The sequence below is a fragment of the Protopterus annectens genome, chromosome 2.part1, assembly GCF_019279795.1.
Source record: "Protopterus annectens isolate FY-2018-M chromosome 2.part1, PAN1.0, whole genome shotgun sequence".
Classification (NCBI taxonomy): Eukaryota; Metazoa; Chordata; order Ceratodontiformes; family Protopteridae; genus Protopterus; species Protopterus annectens.
The window spans coordinates 83,877,880-83,901,013 of NC_056729.1; the positions used below are offsets into that span (position 1 = coordinate 83,877,880).

Here is a 23,134-nt window from a genome sequence, read left to right on the forward strand (position 1 = left end):
AACAACCACGAACACTTAACACACCAAACACTTTATTATAAAGCTTTCGGGTCTACACCCTTCATCAGTATATAGTAACTGTGTTTTCTCATCATTTAAAAAGGAGATATAATTAAGTCACAAGCTCCAGCCAGCCTATTACACTAAACAATAATTAAGTCTTAAAGAGAAAATTAAGAATAAAATTTCACTATCTAAAATACACTAAAAAACTTATAAGGAAATCTAAAACATATTAAACTATACAAGATAAAACACTTACATAATTATTATAAACAAACATAAATACATACATATATATATATATATATATATATATATATATATATATATATATATATATACATATACATATATTTTTCACAAAAATTTATAATCCATCATAAAAACGGTAACTATACATTTGCGGAATTAAAATTATATTTTCTCTCATCGCTTTTTCATTAAAACTGGCTTTAGACTAACAGCATTATTCAAACCTGGACTCACATCAGCCTGAAGCCTAATAATCCATTCAAATTCTTTCAATTCTAGCATTTTATTCATATCACCCTTCCTTATACCCATCTCAACTGTACTTATTTAAATCTATGTTTTTCATCCTCCTCAATGATATGTTTACTTAATGCATTTGTTAATATCTTCCTTCTTATATCGGACTTATGTTCTACAATCCTCTCCCTTAAATTTCTGATGGTTTTACCCACATAGAATGATGTACACGTTATGCATGTAGCCAAATAAACTAACTGTGTTACATTACAAGTTGTTAGGGTTTTCAGGGTGAAAACTTCTCCACTCGGATGTATAAATGTACTGTCACCCTCATACAAATCATTGCAACACGTACAGTTATAGCATTTCTTGTCCCAATCCCCTTCTGTGTGTATTTATTTTTTTACTTTAAAATCTTTATAACAAAGCTTTTGCTTCAAGGTTTCTGAGTTCCAGTAGGCATAGCTCAGTCTGTCACCTACTATGGATCTTATCTCAGGCATAGCCATTAAGATGGGCCAATTTTTCTCTATTATACCTCGTACAATACCCGTGTTAAGATTATACGTATTGAGGTATCTTACTACTTTATTGTCCCCATGTGCTGATGTTCCATGCCTCTCTATTCCTCCACTAAAAACTGGTCTATACTTATTTTCTCTTCCCTTTAACACTTCCTCATAGACTCCATCTATAATGTATCTCGGGTAGCCATTTCTTTCAAATTCCTGGATCATTACCATAGCCTGTTCTCTAAAATTACTATCTACAGTATTCAGTTTACTCATTCTTATTAATTGTGCTTTCAGTATCCCTTTGAACGTATGCGGTGCATGCATGCTGTCTCTTTTTATATATCTCAAAGCATCTACTTCCTTCCTATATATCATGGACTCCAGTCTATTCTCATTCCTATATAAATGTACATCCAAGTAATTTATATTTTGATCTGATGCTACCATTTTAAAATTCAAAATTCAATAGAGTCATTAAGGTTGGGAGGGTGGCCTGATGGTTAAGGTGTTTGCCTGACAAACGCAAGGTGCAGGGTTTGAGTCTCACAAGGGATAATTGGCTAAGCTCAAAATGGCTCACAAGGGCAGTTAGCTTAGTGCTAACCTATTAACCTAAAAGGTATTGTACATAACTATTTAAATCTGATAAAGACCACTCCAAATCATAAAACAATCTACAAATCCTTGTAGAACCTAACATTCTCATTCACTTCATTCACATCACTTAGTATAACACGTTTCTCCCACTCATATTATACCAAGTTGGCATAGGTGTTAACTATGGGAGTACCCATTGCTACACCTGTAAGCTGTAAATACGGTTCTTCATCAAATATAAAAATATTATGCGTTAGTACTGTTTTAAGTAGGGTACAGATATTTTCAATCTCCCTACCATACATTTTCACTTCATTATTCAAGAAATCACGAATAGCATTGAGTCCATAATCATTAGGAATGACAGTAAATAGTGAAGTAATATCTAGAGATACCATAATATATTTGTCTCCTCTATAATTTAATTGCCAATTGTATAAATCATGCAAAAAATTATTAGTATCTTTCAATACCGTGGAGCATCCTCCCAAATACTTTCCTAACACTGTCAATATTTAGAAATAGGTTCAGTTATCCACCCACCACCTGAGACTGTAGGTCTCAGTGGTGGATCATTTAGGCTTTTGTGTATCTTAGGGATACCATAAATTTGTGGCACCGTAGGACATGGTACACTTAGGAAGTTAAAAGTTTTTTAGTGTATTTTAGATAGTGAAATTTTATTCTTAATTTCCACATAATAGTACAGACAGACATGGAAGCTGGAGTCTTTATACTGAATCTAATGCAAGTGTAGAAATAGTGGCTCTAACTGGTAAGAAAGATTTCTCTCTTTCAACTATAAGAGTGCATAACATTCATAATGGGGGAGTGTGTGCTAGATTTTTGATGATCCTCTGCGAATGTCTATGCTACTCAGTAAGTGTCTGAGCTCCCCTACTGTAGAAACTCAGATTGTTTGAGCAACATGTCTGCCTTGTCTCAGGCTCTACAATGATTGTTTTATGCATTTGGGCTTTTCCTTGTACAATTTTCAGAAACTGGTGAAAGAGTTCTCTGCAATGTGTGCCAGGCCTCTTTCCAACTCTCTTTAAGCTCCCAGCCCAGCAAAAGGAAAATAAGTTCACCTTTCCCATGAGAATCGGACCTCATGAGGAGCATTTTAAGAGTGTTGCAAACTGTCAAAGGAAAAAGAGATTTAAACTTGTTGGGCCAGGGTAAATACAAATCTGCTACAGTAGTTCAAGTATTTGAGACATTTGAAGCGGTTTTTCACTCTAGAAAAAAAAGTAGGTTCTACAAGCTTCCTAGTGCCTTTATAAAAATTCAGTAACAGATGTGGCAGTTGTTTTCTGTGGACCCATGTAGGGACTGTGAATTATTTCCAAATGCCTATATCTTCCCAAGTAATAGAGAGAGTAGAATATTAGGCTGAACTGTGAATGTGTATGTCTGCCAGTCTCACCGTCAAGGCTATTAATTGCCATAGCCACATGGTGAAATACCAGGGTAAAATTCTGAAGTAAATAGAGATTGCCCTACTTAGCAAGGATGAAATGCAGGGCTCCGATGCACTGGTTGCCTGGGACAGCATGGAAAGTGGACAAGCGCACTATTAAATGTGGGTGTAACATATTAGATGCAGCATATAGGACAGCAGTTTTATGATTAGGAGATGAGCCTGGTTAAGACTGCATGGCCCTTTGGGGGATGTGGAAGGGCAGGTACCTTTGGATGAAGATTTCCTTTGTATCTTCACAGAAAGCTTACAAGAAACTTTGTAAGCTTTGGAAAAAAAATGAGGATAGGCCAGCAGCTGTTTCATCATTCTATCCCCAGCACAAAAAATTACCCTTCCAGGCATTAGCCTGACTACTGCCACTGGAACAGGGTCAGTAGGCCAAGCAACAGAGCAGCTTTAAGAGGTGAGAAGTTTAAAATAGAGGCCTGATGGTAACATTGTCATGGGAAGTCATGCCTGTACAAATCCTACCTTTGTCCTGTATCCTGTCTGTGTCACCTAGGTGACAGGCTGACCTCAGACAAAAAAGTTGCCATCATCTCAGGATAAGGAAAATTAGGTCAAGGAAAGTGGCAGGCTCAGATGAAGTCACAGCTCATATGATTTAAGCTGTAGCGAGCATTGTGGGAGAAATAGATCCTTAAGGTATTCATTGTGGTATAGAACGGTATTCATTGTGGTATAGAACGGTGTATCCCAGACAATTGAGGTATAAGAATTCTAGTACCAGTGTTACAAGCACAAAGTGAATATAAGGTATTGGAAGCAAATAACTAGAGAGGGAAGGGTAATACAGTGAGATGAGCCCAAGAAAAAATTGGACTGTAGGTTAGAGTCTGCCTTGATATCAGAATATAGGCATATGAGGTGGGGAGTTCTAAGTAAAAGACCTGTTCTAGTAGATTCTTTAGTCAGATCTAGAACCAAAGTTGTTAAAAAAGGGATAATTAGTAGGGCATGTCAAATATTTAATGATAAATATAAGAATCAGAGAAGGTCAAAATTGAGAGGACAGAATGGACAAAGCACTTTACAAATGAGCAGTGGGAGAACACATGCATGGCTTCCAAGTATGCAACAAAGTCCAGAAGGTTTAAGGTTTTGCTTGGAAGTGTTTGTATACATATTTTGTACCTCAAGCAGACTCCAAACAATTTTCCCTCAGGTAGATAGTAAATGTTGGAGATGTAATAGGGAAGAAAAAGGTAACTGGGAATATCTGTTTTGGGAGTGTAGTAAGTTAGCAGATTTAAAAACATTCCTACAGAGTACTCTGTCAGAAATATTGGGTGAGCAAATGGCTGTAACTAAAGAAATTATTTTCTGAACTAGACATAAGGTCTGAATTGCCTAGAACATAGTAGGACATTATTAAGTTTAATTCTATTGGCTGCCAAAAAAATTACTTGAAAATGGAAATCGGCATTTAAAATAATTGTGTGAAGTACTGAATATTGTAAGAGATAAAAGAACTGGAAGTAGGATCTTTAGGAAAGGAACAGATTATATTGAAATAAATGGAATCTGTGAGAACAATAGATGAAGAATAAGGTTTAAGGAAAGGTAGGAAATTAGCAGTTTGTATAATGTTGGACTAAATGGCAGTTATTATAAAGAAATAAAATGTGTAATGTATAATGTTTGTAAATGAAAAAAATGTGAATATTGGTTTTTTCTATTAATATTTTAAGTGATACTTTAGTAAAGGTGCTTAAAAAAAAGAATAGAAAGGATAGTTAGAACTTCAGGCAGTGCTGGGGTATCAGGTACCTACTACACTGCATGAAAGTGTTGGACAGAGTAGTAGAAAATAAGATGGGAGCTGAGCAGAGAGTCAGATCATGATATATGACAGTAAACCTAATGCTGTCAGGCAAACAAATAGTGGAGAATCTGCATATGAGGAAAGAGCCTAACAGGACATTGTAGATGTAGAGAAAGATATGACAAGCTCCCAGGAAAGTTGATTTAGGCAGTCCTGGAAACCTGGAATCAGTGCTGGTTTTGTACAAGTATCCAGTGGTACAAGTATGTACAGTGTTCAGAGACTGGGGGGGGGCACAATGGAAGTGGATGTGCATCAGGCTTCAGTTCTGAGCCTACTGCTGTTCTTACTGGTGATGGACTACATCAGCAGGGTGGTCAGAGGAGTCCGATCAACAAACCTGTGATGCAAACAATGTTGGCTGCACAGGTAGACTCTGAACAGGAACTTCAGCAAACGATGTAGAATGAAATCCATAACTAAAGGCACTTGTGTAACTGAATATGGACCAGACAGTGGTCATAACAGCTAATACAGTAATTAGAAAAAGCTGAAACTAAAAATGGCAAGTAAGATAGTGGAACAGGTTAACAACTTTAAAGTATCTCTGAAAGGTGGTGGAAGAGAAAAAAATATGAATGAGGAAGTCATTGCCAGTCTGAGTGCTGGTGGCTGGTGCAAAGTTATAATTTGTGGCCGCAGACTGCAAAAGAAGATGAAGAGTAGGATGTGCAAAACAGTGATGTGATCAATTCTTCTGAATGGCACAGAAACTCTGGTAGTAAAAGCGGAACAGTTTTGCCCTGCATAGCAAGGATGAAATGCAGGGCTCAGATAGACTGGTTGGCTGGAACAGCACAGAAAGTGAACAAGTATACTATTAAATGTGGGTATAACACATTAGATAGATGCAGCATCTAGGACAGCAGTTGGAGTCGATTAGGAGATAGGCCTGGTTAAGATTCTGTTGGCTTTTGGAGAATGAGGTAATAGAAATGAAATGCTTTAGATGGGTACTAGAGTGGACATTGCGTTATAATGGAGGTCAGAAAGAAGAGATAATGGTGATTTGGTCACATACATAAAAGCAGAAGATAATTTAGTAAAACACATTTGGGAGAGACGGGAAGAAGGCAAGAGCAGTCAAGGAGATCTGGCCAAGAGATGGATAGATTGCATGAAAAAAGAACGTTACTAGTTGGGTATGATTATAAAAAAAATGAGTGTGTGATACTGAATGGAGAGAGGTGGTGATAGCTGAAGCAACATGCTTACTCCTGTGTAAAAATGGAGAAAAGGTGATTGATGATGATTACCTCTGGTACAGAATAGAACACAGACTTCTCACCTTTTATGCAGGTGTTGTCTATCCCAGATCATTAGATGCAGTTGACTTTACCTTTCTTCAGTATAATGTTGATGCTGGGAGCAGTAGGAAGCATTCATCTGGAAGGGAAAAAAATGGAAAAAAGCATTTTATTTCCTGTCCCCAAGAGGTATAGGCCATGATTTTTTTTTTTTGAGATTCAGTCTCTCTCCTCAGGATACGAACATTCTAAATGCTAACCCTACAGTTCTTGCCCTTATCAGTACCCAGAATCTGTGGGCTCCTTTGACTTCAAGGGGAATTTTTTCTGTCAGTTCCAGTAAGCAAAGATCACAAGAGGTTCATCAGGCTCAGGGCACGGGGTCACCACTTCCAGTTTGCCTCTTTATCCTTTGGGCTCACTACTGATCCCAGTGGCTTTAAGATATGTCTCTTTCCAGTAATGGTGTTCCTAAGGCATTTATGTTTATCCATATCCAGATGACTGCCTCCTACAAACCCAGTCCAGGAATGAACTGCATAAACAGCTCTCTTTTATTTAGCAGTCTTCAGAACCAAAAACTCCATATGAGCCTTCCAGTTCCAGTCTTCTGAAACATCCAGTGTCTTTCTGAGAAGATGGCCCAGTCCTGAACAAACTCTTCCCACCTCCAGAAGAAGACCTGTTCCTAGAGAATCCTTTCCTACAGAAGTCATGGAGGGCATTCCCCCCAGCAAGGAAGTTTTCCAGTCCATTGGTTATTTGACACGACTCACTGTTGTGGTAAATGTGTTACCTCTAACAACGTTGCATATTTAGAAAATTCAGTGGTACCTGAAGATCTTGTGGGAGTAGCATTCACAACCTCTTGAAAAATATGGTCTAGTCCTACTGTGTACATATAGAGTGAGTTTACCTGGTGGACATCTCAAATCAAGACCATTGTAGTGATGTCTTTTTGTTTACACTCCCACATTCAAACACTGGCCACCAGTGCATCAGACGTAATTTTGGGGGCACACACCTGCAACCTCACAATCAGAATCTGTGCACCCAGAAAAAGATTAAACAACATTTGAGAGATGATGCCAGTCATATTAACACTGAAGGCATTCAAACGGAGCCCTACACTTTTGATCACAGATGAGACCATGGCCATGTCTTACATAGACATGGGGAACACTACCATGCCCCCTTTGCCAACCAGCCAAGTATGCCTGATAGTTGATCTTGCAATCTGCAGAGTCGCAAGGCTTCATAGATTACCTCAGAACTTGCCAGTGTGTTATATAACCTCAGCAGACTTGCACCCAACAGCCACAAATGCCATTTGAACACAGTCATATTCCTGCAACCTACCAACAAATCATGGGGTCCCAGATATCGACATGTTCACTTCTATAGAGAACCAGAAACTGGTAAAGTTCAGTACAAGATGCCCATGCAGAAGAGAATGGAACAGTCTCTTTCTCTGTCCATATCCCAACTCCTTTAAAACCCACAGTTATAGTAAGTAAGGTAGGAAGGCCCAAGATGATACTCGTGATCCCTCTGTGACTGAGACAACATTGGTTCTCGCTTCTTTTGTCTAGGTAGTTGGGAACACTAGTGCATTCATTTCTCCAGAGCTTCAGTATTGCAGGATGGATGATGTAGCACTTATTCCTGCCAAGCATCTGTTTTATCAGAGGATGTGCTTAACACTGTGATGAAGGCCAGGAAACCTAATAGAAAAAAAATCACACTTGGCAAAGGGGGGGTTCTTTTGGTCAGTAAACAGTCCCAGGATTTCAAGCGATAGGGTTTCCCTTAATATTGTCTTTTGTGAGATGTTTTGCAGCAGGAAATTTCTACTTCTCTTTTAAAGAACATGTTTCAGTCATTTCAACATGCCTTCTCCTGGATCTGATGCTAGCAAGACACATAGTGGTAAAACTGTTTCTAAGAGGGGTTCAGTATCTGCATGTACTTACAAGGACCATTCCCTTTAATGTAGTCCTAGAAAAACTGACCATGGATGTTTTTGAACCAGCATCAACTCCCCTTTGAGTCTGGTCTTGGAAGTCAACACTTCTGGTAGTTATTTTTTTCAGAAGGATTTCGAAATAACAGGCTTTTAATGGCAGGAAGCCTTTAAAAATCATTCACAGGGATAGGATCAGTCTGAGAACCATCTCGCCCTGTATGCAAAAAGTAGCTGGAGGACTCCTTTAACCAGTGTCTTAAGCCTGTTGTTTACTTAATTGTTTTAGTGCTTGAAAGGCATCTGTTTGAACTGTATTTATTTAATTTTGTTTCCTTGGTAACTGAGTAGGTCGTCTGGCCTAGAGACCCCTTTTCAGCCATAAGACTGGCCAGGATGGCATTAACAGTGGTTTATAACCCAGCGAATGTGTTCCATGCAGTTTAGATAGAATTTAAAGATGAAGTTTAAGGCAGTAATACGTGCAGTAAGTTGCCTGTAGTAGTTAAAAATGGCTTCTTCTTTGATATATATATATATATAAATTGTTGACAAATATAGGGCAAGTATCTTCTAGAAATGATGCATTTATGTGTGTGTGTGTATGTATGTATAATATATATATATATATATATATATATATATATATATATGTGTGTATATATATATATATATATATATATATACACACACACACATATATATGTAATGCAATAATTTTACACTAAAGATACATATATTAGCTGCACATTGTAGAGTATATGTATTTATGTATACAGTAGTTTAATATACCCATGTGTAAGTAGGGTATTACATAGATAGGACAAATGGCATAAGACAAGTAGACCAGCTGCTTGTTTCCTTCTTGTCAAGGAAAGGAGGCAGGACTCATCACTGAGCAAACCATCTCTAAATGGATAGCTGAGTGCATTTTGTTCTGTAATGAACAGCCTTACAAGGGTTGGTTAAAGGTATCTCTTGAGTTTTATCAAATGAGACTGTTTAAGGTCAAACTCCAAAAATGTTTTATGTCAGTGTTAAGTGTTACTAACAAGTCTGAGCACAAACTTCACATACACAAATTATATGAAATTGCTTGAAAATATTTAAGTACAGTTCCTGTATTTGACTCCCCCCTCACCTCTGTACCTTCAGTGTGGGGGAGTGAACTTCCTTAACTTATGCTAACTCCATGGTTGCAAAAGACTTATTGTGAAGCATGTACAATATAAGCAGGGAATACAAGGATGGGAAACTGTAAATTCACCCCTGGTTTAGTACCCATGTCTCTCATGGATAGGGGTAACAAGTAAATGTCCCAGCATGTCCTTGTTCAGACCATCTCTGGGTTATCTGTATTCAAAATATAAAAGCTAAAAATTACCATGGGAATGTAATGCTATGCTTCTTAAGATCATCACAGATCTATAGCCTAGCAAGTACCTATGAACTTGTAAGTAGTGTTACTGACATTTTTGACCAGTTATCATTTTTGGCAAGTTGTCAGTTCAAAATAGTTTCTATATTCAGAAGCACAACATTCGTGCCATGGTCACTTTTTCATTTTTACTATTTGTTTTTTATTTGGGGCAGAACATGGATCCTCACTGACCATTTTCCGACTGATCCCAAGAGAACTGCTTGGTTAAGTTGCTTGCTGATAGTCGTACAGAGGCTGAGAATATCAAACCTTGAATTATAGGAACAACCTCAATACAGCTCATAGCCTCAATCCTCCCGGCTTAACTGCCAGATATATTGTTCATGTATCAAAATACTATTAGGGAGCTTTCATAGTGGTTTTCTTTAGATGTGGTTTAACTATGTCAAATGATGAAAGAGTAGCACTGTTACAGTGTTCTGAAGAAGTTCCTGTGTTTTTTGGAACTAAAGCACTCAACTTTATTTTGTATTAAACTTTGTCTTTTGTGTACAGGCTGCTTTTGTGAGGGAAATTGTTGTAACGCTTCAAGGGTGAAACTTGTATTTTGACATGTTGGCATATTTCTTCTAAAGATTTTTTTTAAAAATCATGTATCCTTTGTAGTTCTAGTAATGTTTTGTTTGAAAGAGCAGTTTCAGCAGGTACTTGAGATATATGTTTGAAACTGTGCACTGAACATTCAGAATGGTGGAAATGTATTACTTGGCAACATTTAAGAGCTTCTAACCATGTCTTTTTCTGCAGTCATTCTACCAAAACAGTAATGGATTTTGTGAACAGCAGTGAGAATGTCGTCTTTGTGCACAATACTATTCACCTGATCTCCCAAGTCGTAGACAGTCTGATCATGGCCTGTGGTGGGATCTTGCCTCTTCTTTCTGCTGCTACATCAATTACAGTAAGTAATGTAATACTTGTTCACTACTGACTGTGTATCTTCTTAGTGATTTCTTCACGCAGTTATGTAATTTACATTGAGAAGTTTGTTTTTCTTATTGAAATGATTACACAATTTTGTGCCTGAGTTTACAGATTTGAGGTATTAAATTGGAGTGATGGAGTACAGATTGCTTGTATTGCTTTCAGGAAACTATACATTTTTCTCCATTTCTTGTAAAGTACATTTACTTTTCTACATTTTCTAAGTTGTTTCTGCACATATTGGGCAGTTTTATGTAGTTAAACCTTAGTTTTTCCTTCCTTTAAAAAGTTTACGTGGTTTCATTTTTGTGGACTATACTCTTGCTTGCATTCATATATAGCTGTATGTACATGTGTGTGTATTTATATATATATATATATATATATATATATATATATATATATATATATGTACATGCACAAACCCATACACTGCTGGCTAAATCTGTTTAACAAGAAATATTTTGATAGTATCTTTGGGAAAGCAAGGGCCTGTATCATTATAATGTATTTAGTGTGTTAAAAGTGTTCATTAATAAAATGTCACATATTCCAAAAGCTAACTAATAAGACATTCACTACTTGTACTGCATTAACTTTAAATGAGCCACTTCATGTATAAAAAAAAAAGTTTTGATGGTAGAATTGCTCACCTTTGCTCACCAATGTCTACTGATATGTTGCTAATTAGGAGCCACTTTTTTGCAGTAATTTCTTTTTATCTTTTTTCAGTCTTAATTTCAAGCATTGGATTGTGCTCTCTTGTTTTTATCCAGGATACCTTTTTCCTTTGTAGAGGTTCAACAGTTTGGCAGCTGAACCTAAGACAGACGCCCACAATCTGCAAAGACTCGTACAAAAATAATGAATGTCTTCTGAGTTTGTCCAAGTGTTGTAGTTTTATCTTCCCTAACTTACCACTCCTCCATACCTTCTCTTGTGTGCTAGACATTGTCGAATGCTTCCATTCACCTAAATTCTGCCACCTGTTTTTGCACTTTGATCCAGGGCTTTTATACACACTGAAATAGTATTTGCTTAAGTCAGTTGTGAATTGCTTGCATCCCTGCCATTGCATATCCCCTTCTCCCATCCTGTTCTTCTTCAGGCCTTCACTTCTTGCTTTCACTTTACAACACAGTATACCAAGTTGTATATTCCCCTTTCTCCCTTCTAACATACATATTAAGTATTCAGTCTTTTCTTGTACCCCAGTGTTACTGTTCTCTCCATTTTGGTAAATGTCCTCTGCACAACTTTGTGCAATATTTATATACATGCCACACAAAAACACATAGAACCCAAATAAATGAATTAAAAAAATGGAAAACTCCCAGCATCATTAGCAAAGGATTGCATACCTTAAATGATAGTGAATTACAGTCCAATGGTAGAAATCAGACCTACAAAATAAAACATCCAGAAACATAGTTATGCAAACACATTGCAGCAAGTAAATGTTCATACAGGCAGCTTTCCTGGTTTTCATTCACTCTCTTTATTTGCATGCCTGTAGAGCTAGGTATGCCACAATACTAAGTATCAAAACAGCAGGTAGACATCACTACAATTTACACATTAGAACATCAGGATCGTAGTTATCTTGTTTTTCCATGTAGATTCCAAAAAGCTTTATGAGAGGAGAATGTCTTATATGGCTGTAAACTATTTAGTGAGAGCCATAGAGTTATCATCCTTGGCAACCATATACAGTGCTCCTAATGTCAGAACCACATTCAGAAATTAAAACCTCTTCATTTAATTTTATACCCTGACCTTGTATGTCCAGCTGTCATCTTCAAAGCATGTCCCATGAAGTCATCTAGCAGCCATCTTGACAAAGTCATCTTCATTGCAACTTTACTGTTGCAAAAAAGCTTAACTAGTTCCAAAGCAACAAAACATGCAACATTCCCTAATACTAGTCCAGGACTTGAAGTGGAAACTGACTTTGCTCATCCAGCATGCCTCCCCAGCCTATTTTCTAAGTCTGCCAAATGCAAGTGTTACTGAAGAAAAACAACGGTCTCACAAAAAAAAAATCTTAACATAAATTAATTTAATCTAACCCCACTTATAAGATGTCATTCCTAATAGGAAGAAGATACTCGGGGGAGACGCACCTCCATCCATTAAAAAAAATCCTTAGGGAAGCTAATCACAATCATCATTTTCTGAACTACTTGCCCTTGAGGGTTGCAGTGGTAGATTCAACTCCCTGCCTTCATTATCTGTTTGTAATTCACCCCGTGTAATCATCATGTTTTCCTGGGCAGGCTGAAAGATATAATCTCACCAGGGAGTTCTGAGTCTGTCCTGGGGACATCTACCCAGATGGTTGTGACTGGTAAACTTTCTGTAGGATGTGCTCAAGGGGCCTCCTTACAAAGCACCCAAGTCACCTCAGACTACTCTGAACACAAAAGGGAGAAGTGGCTATAGTCTGAGGTCCTCCAAGATTAACATGCTCCTCACAATGTCATGGAAAGCGAGTCCAGCTACCCCCACAAAAAAAACACATTTTTGTGCATGTATTTGTAGTCTCATCCTTTCAGTTAGCTGAATGTCATGACCAGAGGTACTGAGGAGGACATGGACTAGATAGTAAAATGAAAGCTTTTTCCTGCGACTCAACTCTCACTTCTCCTCCTCGGTCTAGTGCTTTACTGCCTCTGCTGCAATAAGCTGCTAATTAGTTTTATGATTTCCTTTACCCTCACTAAAAAATGGACAAGACCATGGGATACGTAAACTCTTCTACCTGATGTATGTGCTTCCCTCTCATCTACACAGAGCAGTCCATCCTTTCCACATGAGAGCCATGACCTCTGATCGGACTGATTTTCATACCTGCCACTTCACATTCAGCTATGAATTGCTCCAGCACTTATTGGAGATCAGATACTTGAAGCTTGAGGATGTTGTCATCTGCAGACAGCAACGATTCAGCTTTCATAGTGGAACTGGATACTGTCTACACCTGGACTGTGCCTTGATGTCCTGTCTGCAGAAATCATACAGTGAAGGGTAATGAGGCATACCTTTGGTGGATTCTTTTGCCCTGTTTGAAAGTATTCAACTTAATGTTGATCATACAGCCATAACTCTCGCTCTTCATGTTCAGGTACAGAATGCTATGCAGCACTCTTCCCTGATACTCCCTGCCGTTGTAGAAATTCTCTCAAGATATTTTGTGTACATGTTTGTATGGCTTATGCAAGTCCACAATGGACATGCACATGGTATTGGAAAATTACCACAATTTTTAGACTGTGTGTACAAGGACATTAAACTTTGTCAGCATTCATCAATCAGGAGAGAGTTTGCATTAATCCTCCTGAGTCAGAGACTCTGCTTTTGGCTGAGTAGGCATTCCCAGCACTCTGGCATATGCTTTTTATGGCGGAGTGAAGATTGTGATCCCTTAGAACTGTAACATGCCATTCTGTCTCGTCCCATTTTTGAAAATTAAAACCACTGCCCCAGTTTGCCAGTTCAGAGATAATGTCCCAGGCTTCCATTCAGTGTTTAAAAGGCATGGTAACCATGACAGTTTAACATTATGTAGTACCTTCAGCAGTTCTAGATGGAGCTTATTAACTCCCACAGCCTTACACCAGTTAGAAACTGTCTAAAACATAGTAATAAACAGGAAAAAGATCTAACCCAGAGTCCATCAAGGCTATAAATAAATTCAGTTAAATTAGTTAAAAGAATGTACTTGTCCAGAAGAATACTGAATCTTTTACATACCAAGGCCATTTAAGTATGTGGGTCTTAAGTTACGGTGCATGGTAAAAGGACATTATACCATAACATACAAATACATGTGTAAAATTAGAAAACGCATTGTATGCATTAAAAATTATGGATAATGGACTGCATTAAGTGAGGTGTCACATATTCAGAGGTGGTACTGTAGGCGTCGAGAATTATCAAGAACATGTTTATGCTGACAGTACTATTTCATATATTCATTAAGCTCTTGCCAGGCTATTGAACAGTGCGGATGTTAAGAAACCTAGCCGTACATTTTATTTATTTTACATTTGTTGACCGGGCTAGTCTAACTGAATACATGTCCATTTTCAGTAGAGGCTCGGGGAGAAAAGCTCCAAGACGCATACAAAATACAAAAAAGAAAGTTAAAACAGCTGGTGATAATAAAATACTAGTACAGTACTCATCGTGAGCAAGACACAAACAGTTAAGTGTAATGTACAAGAGGTGTTACTATTTACATATATACATATGTTTAAATTGCAATAACATGGTCATTTGGTTCCTAAAGGATAAGTCTATAAGGGTGAAGCGTATTCGTTAGTGTAGAGATAGAAAGTTAGTCAGGGTTAGTACATGGGCATAACCCAATGCGTTTTGATTCTGTTTAAAAAGTTAGTGAAGACAGAGATACTAGTTCAGAGGGTAGAAGATTCCAGAGCTTTCCAACAGTATTAGAGAACAGAGAGTCTCCTGCCAAGTTATTGGATCTGCAAGTATTGATCAGCAGTTTGTTTGAGGATTGTAGATTCTTAAGATTGCTGTAAGGGGTAATGAGGCTAGCAAGTATTGGTGTGTTGGTGGGTTGATGCATGATCTTATGGGCTATAGCAAGATGGTGAAATTGAAGCTGGTTTAGAAACTCTAGCCATCCTAATTGCTTTAGATTAAGACAGTGGTGAGTTCTAAAAGGAGAGCCAGTGGCAAATCTTGCAATATTTTTATAGGAAATTGCCAGTTTGTTGAGGTTGTTTTTATAAAGATTAGTGTATATAGGTGAAGCATAGAGTAGAGTGGAGATTAAGTGATATCTGGCTCTAGCGGTCCTGGCTACTGGGGTAAGAAAGGTTTGGTTCTATAGAGGGACCCCAATTTTTTGTTGACTGATTTTACTGTGCTATTTGTATGAGTGTCGAAGTTAAGGCTGTTATCTATTGTTATTCCTAAGAGTTTAGTGGTAGAGTCGGGGGATATGAGACTGCCATTATTAGATATGAGTGTGAAATTTATTGGGGTGGATTTTCGGTTTGGAGTGAATAGTAACAGTGTAGTTTTTTGGGGGATTTAGGAAGAGGCAGTGGTTTAAAAACTATTATTCAGCTGTGTTGAATGCTTTTTGGGTAAGGGTCTGTAGTTTAGTTGGAGAAGTGGCTGAACAAATTGTAGTAGAGTTGTCTGCGTACTGAAAACAGGCAGCATGAGGAATTGCTGAGTGAAGGTCATTAATAAAGATTGAAAATAGGAGTGGGCCTAATATGGAGCCCTGAGGAACACCAAGGGAAATGGGAAGGTGATTAGATAGATTATTCCATAGCACAGCCTGTTGTCTATTGTTTAGGTAAGCTTTGAACCAATTTATGGCTAGGGGTACATGTGGTAGGGATTTCAATATATTTAGAAGGAGCTGGTGATTAACCATATCGAAAGCTTTAGATAAATCAATACATATAGATATAGACTGAACTGCCACACGTAAACTTAGAAAAACACAAATGAAGCACCGGAGCAGAGTACAGTAGTAATCACAAGGTAGATCCAACTGGTTAAGTTCACGAACACTTTTAATAACATTAACAGTCAAGTTAAAGCGCTTTTCGTCTACCTAGTCAGTAGACTTCCTCAGAACTTCACAAAATACTTCGTTCAAAATACTTAAATAACTCAATAGTGTATGTTAGCAGCTGACAATAATCCAATGCAGTCATTTCAATTCAAATTTAAAGGTGTACTCTCATAAACATATAAACAACACAATGAACCCTTAAAAATACACAAATATATTTAAAATGCTCTTTTAACTAAGCTTTAGTTCTACAAACACAAATAATTAAAGTAGAAAGTAAAAAATAAATAATAAGAATGGTAATATCTATAAAATTAAGTATCTAATACTACCTAGCGTAATAACATTACCTTCTTATACTTCTCAACTTCAACACACAACTAATTGAACACAGGTCATTAAGACCTGGAAAAGAGTAAGAATTCAGTTTAATCTGCCATTTTAGTTCTTTCTCTTCTAATAGCAGATGTAAAGGAGCTCCCTGATGTTTGTCAAGAATTTGATCAATAATTAAAAATTTAAACTTATGATCCTTACATAGTAAAATATGTTTTGCTAATGCATTTTCTTGTTTAGCTTTCTTAATTGCATAAAGGTGTTCGTAAATTCGGTCCCGGAGTCTACGTTCGGTTTTTCCAACGTAAAACCCGGGACATTGTTGACAAAGTGCTAGGTAAACAACCATACAAGAATTACAATTTGTTCTATGTTTTAAATTATAGAGTTTTCCGTTAATTTTAAATTTATTTGTTTCAAGGATGCAGTTACACCTGTTGCAACCTTGACATTTAAATGTACCAGGAGTTCTTACAAACCTAGCAGGGGGTTGTTCTAATAAGTTCTTCAAATTTCTACCTCGCCTAAATGTAATTCGAGGACGAGTTCCCATCTTGTTATACAATAAGGAATTGGTTTTAAAAATATCCCAGTTCTTTTTAATAATGTCCACAGTCACATAACTGTTAATATTAAAAGTTAAAATTAATCTGGGATAACTTTCCTTATCGTCTTTGATATTACAATTCAAAGAAGCACTAGTTGTGTCTTATAACACTGACTAGGTAGACGAAAAGCGCTTTAACTTGACTGTTAATGTTATTAAAAGTGTTCGTGAACTTAACCAGTTGGATCTACCTTGTGATTACTACTGTACTCTGCTCCGGTGCTTCATTTACATATAGAGCCACACACTGTAATTTTCTTGCTTCTGTTTATGACTCATGTAGGTATCCAGCAAGTTACACAGGAATTTACATTATACTGGGAGAGTTTATCTATGCATACCGGTGTGCTTGATTGTGTTGAGCACCTTTTGTGTGGTCTAGATTCATGATGTCTGTTGTTTCTTCCTTGTCCCTTGTTTCAGTAGCCTCCTCAAAGAAGCTGATCAGGTTAAGTATGCAGGAGCTGCCCTTGTTGAATATGATCTGGCTTATGTTGAGAGTTTGTAGATTACCTATTTCCTTCTTTATTATTTCCATAATGATCCTTTCCAAAGTGTTACAGCTGAGTCTGGTCAGACTTATGAGTTTATCATTACCTGGGATCTGTTCATGCTTTACTTTTGTGTAAGGGGATGACTGCTGCTGTCCTCTGTTCACTTGGCATGAATCCTCTTTGGAGGGTGATATTGAATATTCTATCTAGGGATTCTGAAAAGTCCTGTTTCTGGCTGGCCAGTAGGCAGTCCAGTACTTTATATCGACTTATAGAAGTAGTATTCTTGGCTTTGGATAGTGCCATTAGGGGAAATTTAATGAGACTTGTTAGATATTCATATGTTATAAAATTGTCATTATACAGTAATGAACTCAGTGAATGTTGAATGTAATTCTTTTCAGGGGAGCATTTTCCTTTACTTTTCCTGAATGAGCATTATCATTGACAAACTTGCCCATCAGTATGGACCTGAAGAAATTGGTGACCTGGTGCTTAATATTATATTACATTTTCTTTTAATTATCTTTACATTTTACATTTTGAAAAAAGGGAGATGGCACATTTCTCACCTCTCCTTAAATAAAGGAAGTCCACTTTGCCTCCAGAGAAATTTTTAAAGTTCAAATCTACAGCCAGATTTGCTTTCTTGCTAGCTCATTCTCGAATGAAAAAATCTCTGGGTGAAAAATCCTTTTTAAATATTAACTCAACTGCTTGGATCTCACTCCATAGTAAACAGAGATCTGATGTAGAACACAACAAATGAATTCAAAAACCTGAATTGCCATAAAACTGCAACCAGAAAATGATAGTCAAGCCACCATTTTTATTGTAAACTTAAGACTAAGTACTTTTGTCACTAAAGTTTACAGTGGATTGACTAAAAATCTTGGTCTGAACTATTTTCAGAGAAAAAAGCTTATCTGAAACAGGAGCATAAGTTTCAGTGATTTGGGTAAACAAGTACTCCTGTCTCTAATTATGTATGTTTATATTCTTTTATATAAAGCTTTGCTGTTGTATAACTGTTTACTATATATGATTACATCTATTGTTGTAAGTCTCTATTCATTCCTTACTTGTTATAACTTCGATTCTGTCCTCGGAACCAACACGGCCATTTCCAAGCTTGCGCTAGCCAAAAACTCAGCTAAGACCTACCCATAATGCCCCTCTCATTTGGCGTGTTCCTCGTCAGACATGCCTAGCCATCTCTCTCAAAGCTAAGTGGAAATTTGTGATTTTTTTGTGTAGTTTCTTTTCAAACATTCATTTTTAGTCAGTTTAGCCTTTTCTTACTATCGCCGATAACCTGCTTCTGTTTCCTACCCTTTACCTTTGGTAGTTAAATCTCTACCATCGTTGGTACTGTCCTTCCCTCCTGCCTTTGGTAGGCCTTCCTTTACCACTTGTGGTATTTTTAAATACCATTATTTGTATTCTCTCCTTTTCTTTCCCTTGTTATAGTTTCCTTTAGGATAGCCCTTCGTTGCCTGTACTTTGTCAGACAAAGTTAATTTGAGGTTTAAACAGTGCGACAAGTGTGGGCATAAGATGCCCAACTTGGACGGCTACGCTCGATGCGTTTACTGTCTGGGCATGGACCATATAAATGCTGATTGTAATATTTGTTTTAGTTTTAGCAATCGCACTCTAGCAGAGCGTAAAAACAAGCTAATTCTGAAAAGTTTAATCAAAACACCTTTTTCGGAGGCTTTATCTCGGTCGGAGGTCTCACCGCCTCCTAAGACCAAGAAACACAAGGAAGAATGGAGTCACTCAGTTCCTGCATCTTTGTCAGTTATGGAACCGAGTCAGCTCCGTGCTTCTTTGGTGCCCTCGACACAGACCTCTTCGACACCAGGCTTTGTGCCGTCTCTGATGTTGACTCCTGTTTTGTTTCCAGCCTCGGCACCATCGGCTTTGGTACCATCTTTGGTTCAGACACTGGCTTTCACGACCATACCTGCTTCGGCACCATCCACGGCCATGGTGCCGATAGCTTATTCAGCTTCACAGACTATGACCACTGTTCCTAAAGTCGAGTATCTTCCAAGAACCGGATACTCTCCCAATGTACGACCCTTTTTTAGGGCATCGGTTTAGCCCCTTTCTTGAAAGACCTGATTCTCCTTCAGCAGCCTCCTTTAGAGCCACCAGGATTCTTTCTGAACTAGATGTGTGGGTTGTGGACCAGCTTCTGGCAGTAGGGGATTGCCCACTCCAGCTAGACCTTCTGTCCCCTTTGGCTCGGAATCCTTCACATCATATGCTCCTGTTTATCCTTCTCCAGCCTGTACCCAGGCCACAGAGATCTCAGTACTGATGTCCATTCTGGTGCATACTGTCTCTGCCCCAACTGCGGTATTTTCCCCATCAGCATCGACCTCCCTTGCTGCATCAGCTCTGTTGGAGCCAGTGCACTCTCGGAGCAGTATTTGGACTGTCTGCATCTTGGTACCTAGCCCGGCACCTATTTTTTTTGCTGGCGCCATCTGTCAACCGCTCCAACAGCTTCCAGTTCTCTTGGATCTCCTCACCAGGAGGTGGGCTCCTCAGGGCGGGGTGTGACCCCAGTTCTGAGGTTGTCCTTCTCTGTTCCGGGCTCCCATCCCTCCTCAGATGGGCCTGCTTTCCAGGTGATGGAGAGGGTTCTTGCCTCCGCAGGCTCACAGTCAGCATTAATGACATTGGCACCAGAACCATCCTCTAGCATGCAGCTGTCTCAGCCCCCAGCTTCGGGATCCCGAGCACGGGAGCTGCTAGATCTCCCTTTGAAGGGAACCCTTTCTCCGGAGTCCCCAGATACCACTGGGGAACCACCTCGGAAGAAATGGTGCAAGAGGAAGCACCTTGATTCCCCTGAGGAATCTATCACTGAGGACACTTATTGGGATGAAAGGGGAAAGGGTCCCCACAGTCTCCCCAGATGTCTCATTTGGACACATTCTCGAAATCCTCAAGCAGCGGGGAGACTGGAAGTCCTCTAACCCTTCTGAGGAATTGGTGTTCTTGCAGGCCTTCCGTGCCCGGCCATTTACTTCCTGGGTGACCCCACCTGTGGATGAGCTTAAGTTGGTAGTGTAGCATGCCTGGAAGGCCCTGGACAATGTAGAACCTGTCCCCCGGAGGCCGGACAAAATTCTATCCACCCTTGAAGACCAGCCCAACTGGTCCAAGCAGTTGACGATTGATTCCATGGTCATGGCGGCGGCCACCAATAGAGAACTGGCCCTCTTCAAAAGGAACCTTGACAGTTGAATGGGAGAAAGGAAATTCACCCCAGGGATCATGTCAGTCACTAGACAGAGGTCCAGGAAGTAAATAGTGTAGGAAGAAATAGCTATGGAATTGTTATGGCTAGTCTTGTATAGGCCCTAGGGCCAAGAGCCTGGTACCATCCTATGAAACCTATAAGATAGTTCCACTGTTCATCCTCCGAACAGGGAGTCTCCGGCCATGGACCGACTAGGGAAGTGGACCTATGCTTCAGCGACCTTTGCCATTCGGTTGCTGAACTGTCTGGCACACTTCACTTGCCTCCAGAGAGACCTAATCTCTGAAATGTCTTCCTTTTTGGTGGGGTTACTGCCTGATGAGGTGCGTGACACTGTCGCCTCACAGCTAGCTATCCTTGACTCTATCTCAGACTCCTCAATGCATTTGATATCTCACACCACCGAGAGGGCAGCTCAAGCTGCTGCATCAAGCATTGTCATGAGACACCATGCTTGAATGCATTTGTGTGATTTCACAGACCCCTTTAAATCTTCCTTTGTCAAACATGCCTGTCGATGAATCTGCACTTTTTGGTCCCAAAGTATGAGACACACTAGCACAAAGTGAGAAAGATGGAAAGACCTTGTCTGCTGTGGGCATACGTTTTTCCATCCCTCAGAGGTCCTACTCTAGGAACTAGAGGGGAGGAAAATTGTGGTTCAGGAAATCCCAAGGATCTTTTCATGACAATCATGGTGATAAATCCTCTGGGGCAGAGGGGGCAACTCGTCTGGAAGATGCTACTTTTGGGGTAGAGGGGGTCCATGTAACCAAGGCATTAGAGATTCATTCTCCTGCTGACCCTACCAGCACTCCTGAGCAAGCGGCCCAATTGCAGTCGGGGTAATTTTTCTCTGCACCTACCAGCCTGACAACTTATTACTACCGATGTTTGGGTGCAGAGAATAATATCCAGAGGCTACCAGATGCCATTCGATTTAAATCCCAGACCCGTCAAACGAATCCCCGATGTGCCACCCAGTCAGTGGGAGGTAGCAGCCTTAGAAATAGTAAAGCTGCTAATTAAAAGAGTCATCTAACCAGTCCCACTAGACCAGAGAGGATCCAGGTTTTACTTGAGGTTCTTTTTAGTGCCAGAAAAGACAGGGGACTGGAGACCAATCCTGGATCTCAGCTTATTGAACAAATTTATCAAACCTCGAAAATTCCTGATGGTCACGGTAAATTCCATTCTCCCCTTTCTAGGGAGGGACAACTGGATGTGCTCTATAGATCTCCAGGACACGTATTACCACATAAAGATGGATCACCGCTCCCAGAGATTTCTCTGCTTCCGGCAGGGATCCAATCACTACCAGTTCAGGGCACTGCCATTCGGTCTCTCGACAGCCTCCAGACTGTTCACCAAATGTATGGCAGCTGTAGTTCATCTTCGACTACAAGGATTCCAGGTGTTTCCGTATCTAGATGATTGGCTCCTGACTACCCCGACCAGGAATCATCTAATCCACAGCCTCTCTTACACTCAAGGGCTCGCTCTTCGGTTGGGGATTAGAGTCAACAAGGACAAATCTCAAATGCCCCCAACAAAAACACTGGAATTCACTGGAGCAGTTTTCGACACAACATCCTGTCAAGCTTTCCCTCCCTCCTCACAGGCTTTCAAAAAAAAAAAAAAAACACCAAATCCAAGCCCTTCTTCCACAGACCTTTGTACCAGCACTCCTTGTACTGCAACTCTTAGGCTCCATGGCAGCTGCCATTACTCTAGTACCACTGGTGAGGTTGCACATGAGAATACTACAGTGGCTCCTTTCTTCACAATGGTCGATCTTAACCCACCCACTCGACCACATGATACGTCTTGCAAACCTTTGCAAGGAAGAAATGCTTTGGTGGATGAGGTCAGAATCGAATATTTGGTGTCGACCCCAGCCCACGGCGACCACGGATGCTTCCCTGTTGGGGGGGTATTTCCAGGGAAAGAAGTCCAAGGCACCTGGTCCCCCATGAATGCCAGTTTGCAAATTAAATGTCCTGGAACTGAGGGCAGTTCTCTTAGTGTTGCAAGCGTTCCATACATCCCTCCCTTTTGGGACCATTGCAGTTTGTTTGGACAACATGTCAGTCGTCTTGTATATCAACAAGCAAGGCGGAACCAGGTCTTTACCCCCTTTGTCAGGAAGCCATGAGGATTTGGCACTGGGCGATAGCTTCCAACTGCTTTCTTACAGCAAGGAGTTCCTACCTTATTGCGAATAATCTGAGTAGGAACATCCTGATGCCTTACGAGTGGTCCATCAATCCTGTAATAGCAGATCAGATTTTCCTCCGCTGGGGCAAGCCTTGCTGTGATCTGTTTGCTTCCCCCTTAAGCAACAAATGCAGAAGCTTCTTTGCC

At 39.4% G+C, this 23,134-nt stretch overlaps 1 protein-coding gene across 1 annotated transcript in view; it reads left to right on the forward strand.

Annotated features, from left to right (window-relative positions):
* Positions 1–23,134, forward strand: part of LRBA (LPS responsive beige-like anchor protein) — a 4,045,850-nt gene that overhangs the window by 1,176,628 nt on the left and 2,846,088 nt on the right. Inside the window, exon 24 of the mRNA XM_044063433.1 lies at positions 10,314–10,467. Within this exon, the coding sequence (XP_043919368.1) occupies positions 10,314–10,467 (154 nt within the window). The remainder of the gene's footprint in view (positions 1–10,313; positions 10,468–23,134) is intronic.